The 12,016-nt window shown below is 42.4% G+C and overlaps 1 protein-coding gene across 3 annotated transcripts; it reads left to right on the top strand.

The window, feature by feature from the left end:
- The first annotated feature begins 5,133 nt into the window (after positions 1-5,133).
- On the top strand, positions 5,134-11,882 carry LOC128690306 (uncharacterized). Of its 3 annotated transcripts, none has more exons than XM_053778925.2 (2): positions 5,134-5,542; positions 10,522-11,882. In XM_053778925.2, the coding sequence occupies exons 1-2, from the start codon at positions 5,540-5,542 to the stop codon at positions 11,506-11,508; spliced, it is 990 nt and encodes a 329-aa protein (XP_053634900.1). In that variant the 5' UTR covers positions 5,134-5,539; the 3' UTR covers positions 11,509-11,882. The 3 variants fall into 3 exon arrangements, with proteins under 3 accessions (XP_053634900.1, XP_053634902.1, XP_053634901.1); XM_053778927.2 differs by having other exon boundaries at positions 5,137-5,485; XM_053778926.2 differs by having other exon boundaries at positions 5,137-5,542; positions 10,182-11,882.
- The last annotated feature ends 134 nt before the right edge of the window (positions 11,883-12,016 follow it).

Here is a 12,016-nt window from a genome sequence, read left to right as displayed (position 1 = left end):
TTACTTGAATCAAACTTATTACCTTCTGATCCTCCGGTGCTGTATGACTCCTACGGGTTTAGCGCTTCTCAGTAAAAATACAAGGTATCACAATGTATACTTTTTGCCGTATGTCGAGTAAAATTGAGAGTAACTCAGAAATTAACTTAGGTATTCGAATGAATGCCGGATTGTATAATCGAAGACAATAAAGAAAACATTAACAAGGTCATGGAATCCATTTGCTGGCAATAATGTTGGAAAGTCGCAGTAAAGGACTTCCGCTATTTTCTTCACGTCGATGACGAGAGGGAAAAGGATTGTGAGGAAGGTGTGCGTGTGTGCGTGAGAGCTTACAGGACAAGGTCTGATGATAAACAGAAGGTAAAAAAATTACTTGTATTACAGAGGCAACCCATTCTGGAAATAAATTGCGTGATGACGTTAGTGAAGAAAAGACAGTCCGTAGAACATTATTTTATTGAGGAAACATTACTGCTGTAGTGTACATAATATACATCATCCCCAGTGGTGGTGGTCACACGCAGTAAGTACAGTGGTGAAACCTCACAAGATGTAAAAAAAAAAAAAACAGAATTTAGAAACACCAGTAAACTTATGGGATCCACAACAAGAAGGCATAAACAGTTCATTGTGTTAGGCATATACACTTTACAGCAAGGCAAAACGCCAAACTCATAAAAAATGAACTGGGCTAGATGATGTATGGAAATTGCTCTAATTAATACGCAAAACACTATATCAAAGAGGTGACAGTGCAGTGCTGGATCCCAGAAATTTGAGCTACTCTGTTCTTCTTTGGTTCAAACATTATACCTCCCTACAGGTTTAGTGCTTCACAATGTACATAATAATAATGGTTTGATGCAAGATGGTGCACTGTTGCAGAGTTGAAGGTTTGCTTAAGGCAACGTGTTTAGTGGAGGGAGATGAGACGGATTACTACATTTTGACACCAACAGCCTGGTTGATCAAATAGTGAACAGGGAAACCTGGCTTCAGGAAGGGTTGTCAAGCACCCTTGAAATCCCTCACAGGTATGTGGCGTGGATGAAGGTAAATTTTGATACGAAGAGAGGGATCATTCACAATACAAACTGTACGTTGTGAGGATACGAGGATAGAGATTATTCACAGCTAACATTCAAACTGTAAACCAGAACTAGACCATATTTTGCTCTTTTTGGGGGGGGTTCTGTTTGTGGGTTAGTTGTGAAGTGTGGATGGGTGAGAATGGGTAAGTGAAGTGAATGAATTAGAGGATGGGTGAGGGAGGGAATGGGTGAATGATGGAGTAGGTAGGCGAGAAAGTGGATAAATGAGTGGATGGGTGAATGAAAGAGTGGGGTAAATGAGTGGGTGGGTGAGAGTTGATGAGTGACATATTGAGGAAGTGAATGACTTAAGAAATCGTAATGACATGAGAGAGAGAGAGAGAGAGGGAGGGGGTGAGTGTTATTGAAAGTGATAAGAGTGAGAAACTCCTGGAAAAAAAAATAATTTCGTCATTGTTTCATGTTCGTGGATAAAGCTTTTTTTTTTATTTAATCGCGCATTAAAGGTTAATATTTGTTGGCTGAACTTTACTAACTTGAGATTAATTTCAAACTTTGAGTGTAGTAATTCATCACATAAATATTCATAACTTCTCGCCTGAGGATCCAGTCCCAGGAGGAAGTTATCAAACCGCTTAGCCAGTTTGGTTAAAATTTTTATGTCAAAGTTGCATTGTTTTACACATTTAAATTAAACTTGACACAACTTTGCTGGTCATGTCTATCTCGAGATGAAAACTATATATTTAGGTGCACTGCCGTTGTTGTTGTCACTGAGACACGAAGAAGTAATCTTTGCCTCAATAATAGAGCGTTAGGTAAATTGCCACGTGTGCCAGTAATAAAACAGTGCTGCTGTTTCGCTCACCAAGAGCTTTTTCAAATCAGTACATATTGGCTTGACAAAGCTCCTGGTGAGTGAAACGTAGCCGCATTAAATGTTTTATTAATCGAACTTGTGTGAGTTTAACATATTGTTGATATTCTTATCAATAATAAAACAATACTGAAGGGCCCGGGTTCTGTGTCCCAACTCTACCTTCCTCGCATTCTCAGTCTGTTCCTATCTACTCTTATTAATCACCTGAATAATTTATATGTCACGATCATGTTTCTCTTCTAGTATTGTTTACTTGAGTTCATCGTCTCTCCTCGTAGTTCGCTTTTACCTCTCGGGTCCGGCACCAGTCTTGTTGCTAACCTTTGGATCTTTTTTGGTCTGTACGCTTAATCAAGTGCGGGCTGTGTGCTGGCTTCGCATACTCCTAGATGAATCTTTCATACGTTGTATAATTGTCCTAAATGAATCCTTCTTCAGGTTCCTAAAAGCAGGATGAAATTACGTGTTGCGTTGCAGCTCATTGCAATCGTGAGTAGAATGTTAGAAGATGCTTTTTAGTCCCGAGGCTCTATGTCCTCTTCCTCCCCCCAATATATTCTTTATTACTCTTCCAGTTATGTGTGTATGTGCATTTGAATATATATGTGTGTATGCCAACTGTAGTGATATTTAGAGGATAAGTTAAAGTTAAAGGACTCATACAGGATTCAGGAGAGACAAGAGAAGCTAAAAGCGAATAGTGAACTTGAAAGAAATTCGAAATATTTCTTTTCATATGCCAAAAACAAGGCAAAACCCACTTCTAGTATAGGGCCCTTGCTCAGACGAGACAGATCCTACACAGATGACAACATAGAAATGAGTGAGATACTGAAATCTCAATATGACTCCGTGTTCAGCGAGCCACTAATCAGTCTACAGATAGACAATCCAAACAATTTTTTCGTGAATGAGCCTCAAAACCCTGCCAATGTATGCCAGATTTCTGACATAACCCTGACTCCACTAGACTTTGAGAAAGCCATTGACTATATGCCCATGCATTTAGCACCAGGCCCAGACTCGTGGAACTTGGTATTCATTAAGACCTGCAAGAAACCCCTCTCACGGGCCTTAAGTATGCTGTGGAGAAGGAGCAGACACGGGTGAGATTCCAGTCATTAAAACAACGGATATACCCCCACTCCATAAAGGTGGCAGCAAAGCAGTAGCTAGGAACTATAGACCAATAGCTTTAACGTCCCACTTGATAAAAATCTTTGAAAGACTTCTAAGAAGCATGATAGCAAACCTCTTGGACTCCAAAAATTGCAAAATCCAGGGCAACATGGTTTCAGAGCAGGTCGCTCCTGCTTCTCGCAACTATTGGACCAGTATGATATGGTCTTAGATCCACTGGAAAACAGAGTGCAGATGTAGTATACACAAATTTTGCAAAAGCCTTTGACAAGTGCAATCATGGTGTAATAGCACACAAAATGCTGGCAAAGTAGGTAGATGGATCTTCAACTTTCTAACCAATCGAGCACAAAGAGTAGTGGTAAACAGAGTGAAATCGGAAGCTACCATAGTGAAGAGCTCTTTTCCACAAGGCACAGTACTCACCCCTATCCTGTTCCTCATTCTCATATCATACATAGACAGAGATGTAAACCATAGCACCGTATAATCCTTTGCAGACGATACTAGGACCTGCATGAGTGTCATCCATTGAGGACACGGCAAATCTCCAAGAAGATATAAACTAAGTTTTCCAATGGGCAACGGAGAACAATATGATCAATGAAGACAAATTCCAACTACTTCTTTATGGAAAACTGGAGAAAATAATAGTTAAGACTGAGTATGCTACAAACTCTAATCACACAATCGAGCGGAAAAGTAATGTGAAGGACCTGGGTGTGGTAATGTTCGAAGATCTCACCTTCAAGGACCACAACAATGCCACTATCACATCTGCGAGGAAACTGATAGGATAGATAATGAGAACATTCAAGACAAGAGATGCTAAGCCAATAATGATGCTTTTTAAATCACTTGTTCTCTCTCGGCTGGAATACTGCTGCACATTAACATCCCCATTCAAGGCAGGTGAAATTGCAGTTCTAGAGTGTACAGAGAACCTTTACTGCACGTATAAGTCCATCAAACACCTTAATTACTGGGAACGTCTGGAAGCACTTGACTTGTACTCACTGGAGCGAAGGCGAAAGATACGTATCATCTACACCTGGAAGATTCTGGAGGAACTGGTTTCTAATCTACACACAAATCACTCCTTACGAAAGCAAAAGACTTCGCAGGCGATGCAACATACCCCCAGTGAAAAGTAGGGGTGCCACTGGTACGCTAAGAGAAAACACACTAAGTGTCCGGGGTCCAAGACTGTTCAACAGCCTCCCACAAGCCATAAGGGACATTACCAATAGATCCCTGGTTGTCTTCAAGAGGGAGCTGGACAGATACCTAAAGTCGGTGCCGGATCAGCCGGGCTGTGGTTCGTACGTTGGACTACGTGCGGCCAGCAGTAACAGCCTCATTGATCAGGTCCTGATCCACCGGGAGGCCTGGTCGTGGACCGGGCCGCGGGGGCGTTGATCCCCGGAATGGCCTCCAGGTAGATTCGAGGTAGATAATCTTCATATGTTGGTCGAGGTGAACATCTTTACAATTAAGTACAATTAAACTGACTAAATATTGCCTGTTATTTCTCATACTACTCAATGTGTTGAATGGTTATTGTCACCTCTGATCAGTGGCACCAGGGAATCACTTCTCAAGTGAATATTCTATAACAGACATATTCTTTCGCATATAGATTCATACTTGAGCCTCTCCAAAATGAAATATTAATGAATACCTGTTCAAAACGGTCTGAACTTTATTTTTTGTAGTCTCTAAATAAAACGTGACTTGTTTGGAGGAAGGGGTGGGGGGTTTGTGTAGAGGTTGGGGTCAATGCATATTCAGGGGATTAAGGGAGATACTTCAGTTACCAGAGTATATTCACAGATAAGTGTATATTGCTTGGTGTGTATAGAATAAGAATTTACTTTAGTCTCTAATTTAAGGATTAAAGTATTCTTATTGTTCAGGTGGATTGCAGCCTTAATAGCGCCCATGTAGTCGATGGGCTCTAAACATTAAGAAACTAGCTTAATTCATCTATGTGTAGGTTAGTGAAGGTGAAGGCGGAAGGGCGAGTGTGACTGACATAGGCTGTGTGGCTCACGTGACAAGCAGCTGAGGTGGCCATGTCTGTGTGGCGTGGGTAGTGGTGGTCACTTGTAGGTGTTCCCAGGTGAGTCCCTCCACCACCACCCACCGCCTGCTGCAGTTCTACTCACACCTCCGTCCCATCGCCACCCGCCGCGTTCGGTCTCCTTCAGTGTGACTGACACAGAGGCTGACGCCTCATGCTCCAAGGGCCTAGTGTGATGCCAGCTATCAGTGTCGACTACGCAGTGTGACGCCGCCAGTCACTGTCGAGAGCTCAGTGTGGCGCTAAGTGACGTGTTCACAGTGTGGATTAGACATTGTCTCAAAATTAACAGTTGAGTGCCTTTATAGAGCGCAATCCGTCCATCTGGTGAGGGTTTGTGGTGATTCTTCCTCCCGGATGTAGACCACAACACCTAAGATAATGGTTGGAAAATAATGTTATCTCTTGTTTTGAAAATATATATATGTAATTATTAGTGACTGCAGTCCTGTTTCCAGGAAACAGACCAAGTAACTAATTATAAATCCGAATTTTATTTGCTAATATACTGCCCAGGTAACTATTTTTTCCATATATTATGGTATTTTCTTGCATTTAGAACCTCAGAGCTAAGGAGGGAAGAAGTAGGAGCTCGTAATGTTTTATCAATTTTTTTTACCAAGTTGGTTGTTTCCAAAATTGATCTTTTCGATTTGACATGTAATGTCAACGTTACTTGTGTCAGATGTTGACAGTTTGAAAGTGAAACTGGGAGTTGGTGTTGTATGGGTAGGTGCCAGTTGTAGTTTCTTAACGACATGTGTTACAATGTGCTTTAGGTGATAGCTGGTGTTACGTGGGTGGGAGGCAGTTACTGTAGCATCCTCACTACACGCGTTGGGATGTACTGATGGTTGTCGCCAGGTTGGTATTCTGTTTCAATCCACTTGTCGTGGAAGGGTCCTTAAGTGGAGTATAAATAGTAAGTGATAATCACTGAGACGGTAAACTGGTATATTGAGTATAAGTAGTAGGTAGCCCAGCCTGCAGTCTTGTCCTGTCTCCCTGAGGGTACGTGTCTTGACTGCCTTCTCACTCACTGAGGGGCGTCTGCTGACCTGACAGTATTTGAAGTCCGTGGCATCACGGCTAACGTAACGAGCTTTTGCACTTCCCTGATCCACACTTAAAAAAATGGGTTACTGGCCAGCAGGAAACAAATGTGTTACCTTTAAGACAGGAAATGTCTGTGCTGTGCTTCTTTTCTTGTAATTTGCATGTATTTCGTCATTGATAGGTGCAGTGAACGTGTGGGCAAGGGAAGGTGAGTCAGCAGCACTGTCTTTTGAGATAGTCACCTTGTACATGACTTACCGTATCTCTCGGCATACCTGTCCTCTCATCATGCGTCACCTACCCACATACCCTGCCCCTTTACTCTTTTCCTTGTGTAAACCTACACACCGTCTTACTCTTTCCTCTTGGTTGCTTATTTATCATCTCACCCTAAGGATTATTTAATGTCTCAGCTATATCCTCGTCCATTCCTAAATAAAATTTTAGCTATAATGTAGTAAATAGGTTCTTTGTGTGCTGGAGTATCTTCTGCCTTCACATTGTGTCCCTGGGCCCCCTGTACCTTTTGTCTAGTGCTCGAAGTGAGCTAGCTTCAAACATTATCGTTCATTGGCCTCGCACCGTGGTTATGCTGGTTGAGAATGAATTACTATTGGTGTGAGGTGAATCACCTCTGCCTGTGACTCGTGGTTCTGTTAGTGGGAACAAAGGTTATGTTGTTCGGTGGCGTAAGATTAACCACTTCTTGTGACTGGGGGTTGTGTTGGTGCGAAGGTTGTATGTTTGTGATGAGAGGTGAACCACTGTTGCTTGTAGCAAAAGTCATCATGTTAGTGTGTCCTGAGGTTAGGACGTCTGACCATGTGAAGCGAAATACGAGTAGATCAGTTTAGCTAGAGTCAGCTGATGTTTGTCAACACCACTGGATGAGAGAGAGCAGAGGTCGAGATTCCATCTTTGAAAAAAAAGTTGAATTCTCGATCTTGTATATATAAAAAAGTTGATTTGTGTTAAATTAGTATAAAATTAATGTTCCTTTTGGACGGAACTGTACCTACCATCCCTCACCAATCAGGCACTGCTTCGTACCAGGTATTAAAGTTGAGAATAAGACTATGGTAATTTTTTTTTATATAAAAACCACCGATGACACCAGCAGAGTAATTCACGGAAGAGAAGATAGCTGTATTGAAAATTCTACACCTTGGAGATTTCAACGTTTAAATAGAAAATGGAAGAAGTCATCAGCATTGGACTAAAATAACTGAGAGCACCTGAGTCCACGTGTAATACCAGAAAACTGTAGAGGCTATGAAGAATTTGCTTTCAACCAACAGATAACAGAAGGTACTGGACGTAAAAGTACACTAGAGTTGATCTTCACGAGCAATTAAAAATTAATAAGAATATGATTAGTAAGTACCTGGTGTGAAACTGTACTTGGTTAGTGAGAACTGGTAAGTACCTGGTGTGAAACTGTACTTGGTTAGTGAGAACTGGTAAGTACCTGGTGTGAAACTGTACTTGGTTAGTGAGAGCTTGTAAGTACCTGGTGTGAAACTGTACTTGGTTAGTGAGGGCTGCTAAGTACATGGTGTGAAACTATACTTGGTTAGTGAGAGCTGGTAGGTACCTGGTGTGAAACTACGTGGTTATAATGTGATGGTTAGCACCATCATATTTGCCATGGTTGATAATTGTTAATTCTTGCTTGTATTGTATGACAAATGAGCATTCAGTTACCATAGATGGTTAGGCAATGCATTTGACTGTCAAGTAAGGCTAGCTGAATGGTTGATAACGTACAGGAGTTGACTGTGACTCTAAAGGATGTCTGTGGTTGGTAATACAATGGTAGAATGTACCGACCGTATGTCAGTAAGATACAGTGGGGGGGGGGGGTGACACTTGTTTATGAAGACATCCCCAGTGGGCGAAGCGTCTCCATGTACGAGATAATAACCCTCATATTGTGTCGTATTTACATACCTGTGGTTACCAGAAGCAGGTGGGGCTTCCAGTGCTGCTCGTGGCTTGTCTAAATTAAGAAGCCTTCAAGTTTTTCTTCTTCAACGTCATCGCTTCAAGGGGAGATACTTTAATGCTTGTGAAGGGCTCTTGATACAATGAAATGGAGCTCCCTTGGATCAGACCTAATTACCTCACATTCCCCCAGGTGCTGTATGACATTTGCGGATTTAACGCTACTCCGTGAATATTTAATAGGACATCGTATTGTCGTCTGTCCTCCAAAGCCACTAAGTTTTCCGACGGGTGGATGTTAGGCTATTTTTTTCTTAAAGTTACTTCTCATTAGATTATTGTTAATTATCTAATATTAAGGTCAGTATACTAACCTTAGCTGCTCGTCGGAGTTAAGTGATAATTTATAGTTAACAATGTATAAGTGAACTTTGCAATAAACATCTTCATTTTGTTCACAAATTATTTTTCATTTTTAACTGTTTTAGCTCCTCGGGTTTTTAGGATGTAAATTCAACAATATTAATTAGGTTATGTTGTGGAGACATATTTTGGGCATGGCCTTGGATGCACTGGAAGAAAATCAGAATGCAGATGTAATATACACAGACTGCAAAAGCATTTGACAAATGCGATCATGGCGTAATAGCCCATAAAATACGTGCTAAAGGAATAACTGGGAAAGTGGGGAGATGGATCTTCAACTTCCTAACAAATCGAACACAAAGTAGTGGTCAACAGAGTTAAATCGGAGGCTGCCATAGTGAAGAGCTCTGTTCCACAAGGCACAGTACTCGCCCCCATCTTATTCCTTATCCTCATATCAGACATAAACAGAGATGTACACCACAGCACCGTATCATCCTTTGCGGATGATACTAGGATCTGCATGAGGCTGTCATCTGCTGAGGACGCGGTTAATCTCCAAGAAGATATAAACAAAGTTTTCCAGTGGGCAACGGTAAACAATATGATGTTCAATGAGGACAAATTCCAACTACTCCGTTATGGAAAACTGGAGGAGATAATAACTAGAACAGAGTATACTACTGACTCCGGCCATACAATAGAGCGGAAAAATAATGTAAGGGACCTGGGAGTAGTAATGTCTGAGGATCTCACTTTCAAGGATCACAACAGTGCCACGATCGCACGTGCAAAGAAAATGATAGGATGGATAATGAGAACTTTCGAAACGAGAGATGCCAAGCCCATGATCCTTTTCAAATCACTTGTTCTCTCTAGGCTGGAATACTGCTGTACATTAACATCTCCATTCAAAGCAGGTGAAATCGCAGATCTAGAGAGTGTACAGAGATCCTTTACTGCACGTATAAGTTCTGTCAAGCACCTTAACTACTGGGAACGCTTGGAAGCACTTGACTTGTATTCGTTGGAACGCAGGAGGGAGAGATATATCATAATCTACACTTGGAAAATCTTGGAAGGAATGGTCCCAAATCTGCACACAGAAATCACTCCCTACGAAAGTAAAAGACTGGGCAGGCGATGCAAAATGCCCCAATAAAAAGTAGGGGCGCCATTGGTACACTAAGAGAAAACACCATAAGTGTCCGGGGCCCAAAACTGTTAAACAGCCTCCCATCAAGCATTAGGGGAATTGCCAATAAACCCCTGGCTGCCTTCAAGAGAGAGCTGGACAGATACCTAAAGTCAGTGCCGGATCAGCCGGGCTGTGGCTCGTACGTTGGACTGCGTGCGGCCAGCAGTAACAGCCTAGTTGATCAGGCCCTGATCCATCGGGAGGCCTGGTCATGGACCGGGCCGCGGGGGCGTTGATCCCCGGAATAACCTCCAGGTAACCCCTTAAACGACCTAATCGAACCAGATCACACCTAATATATAACTCAAAATTTGGATAAGATTTCGTTACGTTAGCTTTTTGGGGGGGAAGGGGGCATTATCATTGTAAACGTTTCCTTTATGTAGGCACATATTTGTCTCCATTGTATAACCCATTTATTTTTTGGAAAATTTACATAACTCATATTATTTCGAACAGGGAAAGTATTATGAATATTGACCAGTGTTAGTAAATTCAAATTTAACCTTTATAATTAACCATGGAGAATGTTCTCTGGATGTAACAGCTGCCAGGGAAACACGATTTTTAATCCATATCAAAAGAAAGCCAACGTTATAGCATAGTGACAACGTCGCTTTGTCAACGGTCGTTAATAACACCTTTTAAACCCACACTTTCTTGGGAAAATGTTTAGCGTATTACCTTGAAGGAAGTGTACTAGTGTAAAATCGTTAAGTTCTGTTTCTGTGTACAAGTGTAAACCAATTTTTAAAATTATGGTTTGCATATTGGTAACCGTGTAACTGAAACGTTCCAGCCAAGCCAGAGGAGTCTTTCCGCCAAATGGAACCCGGCCCAGGTCCAGACTTCACCCAACTTACACTCTCAGGGGCTTGTCCTCACATCGTGCTCACAATCATTTTCACTCGGTTCGCACAGCCAGCAGGCATCCCACAGCCCAGGCTCCCAGCTGGCGTCTCTGAGCTCTTCCTCGCAGCAAATGTCTTTAAGTTCACACTCCAAACAGTCGTCACTCAGCACACTCAGCTTGGAAACTTCTTCTAGGTCACAGTCCCAGAAGTTTGTCGTTGACTTACACACTCAACAAAGTCAAGAACTGCTGCAGTCAGGATCGCTGGGGTCTTGGGATACAGAAATATTCTCAAACTTGCACGAGTCTCAGCCCTCCTATAGTTCTACCGTGGACTTGGGCTCTCACCCCGCCACTTCTTCGTCTTCCTGGGTAACAACTAACCAAGGCGACTTGGATGTGGACCCCTGCGTAGCCCTGAGCGACGGTAGATTGGATTGTGGGTGGAAGGCAGGCATGCTGGGAATGGTACTTTCCGTGGTGGGCAGCTGTATGAAGGCAGTTGAGCCCGCCCAGAGAAATCTGATGGAGGACCCAGAGTTCGTACATGAAGCCAGTGAGGACAGTAGTCGGTCTCTGGTTGTGGATAGCACTGCAGGGAGCTCTCGGCAGGTAGAACAGGTTGGCGTGGTGGACGGACACAGTGTGTGGCCGGAGTACCGGCCTAACGGAGTTCACAATAACCTATACATCATAGAGGAGTACCTCGGGGTGGAAGAAGCAGCTTATCAGCCGCCGGAGTTCACCCCTGGGGTAGTGTCATACTCGCAGGACGTGGCCAGCGTGCACACTGTAACCAACAAGAACGTGAGATTGAAAAATGGTGAAGCAGTGAGGGGTTCAACCAGTCGGCGGCCTTTGGTGCTGGTGTTTGGCTCTCAGCCTGGAGGGACGCGAAGCAAGCGCTCTAAGTCTTCCACAGGTGGGTATTAACACTCAGCCCACACAGTGCTCTCTTCCCTGCTACGCTTCCTTACACCTTTACCCCCATCACGTACTAAGTTCACAAAACTAAATATTAATTTTGATTATGTTGTTGACCATGAATCAGCTCCGTGAATTCCCTGCGGCCCATGAACTAACTTTCCTTAACACCCATGAATCAGCTGTCCCTACTATCTATGAATCGACTGGCCCTATAATCCATGGGCCAACTGTCAGTACGACCCAATCTATTAACCTGTTTCCGAAAAGATCGTGAACCATGGTATATTCACTGATGTGTGTTTCTTAATGTGTATAAACTGAGTATGTATATATAATATATATAATATCGTGTCGAATAGGTAAAATTGGCCATTTAGCGAGAACTCTCTTAAGATTAAGTCGTAAAATTCTCCTATACGTTTAAAGATATATTTTTTTCATTTATGTTAATGCAAAAATTAATAATTTTGTACCAAAAGAACATTAGAAAACTTGCCTAACATTATAATAAGCG

This window comes from Cherax quadricarinatus, chromosome 32, assembly GCF_038502225.1.
Source record: "Cherax quadricarinatus isolate ZL_2023a chromosome 32, ASM3850222v1, whole genome shotgun sequence".
NCBI classification, from domain to species: domain Eukaryota; kingdom Metazoa; phylum Arthropoda; class Malacostraca; order Decapoda; family Parastacidae; genus Cherax; species Cherax quadricarinatus.
This window is presented reverse-complemented; position numbering and strand designations above follow the sequence as displayed.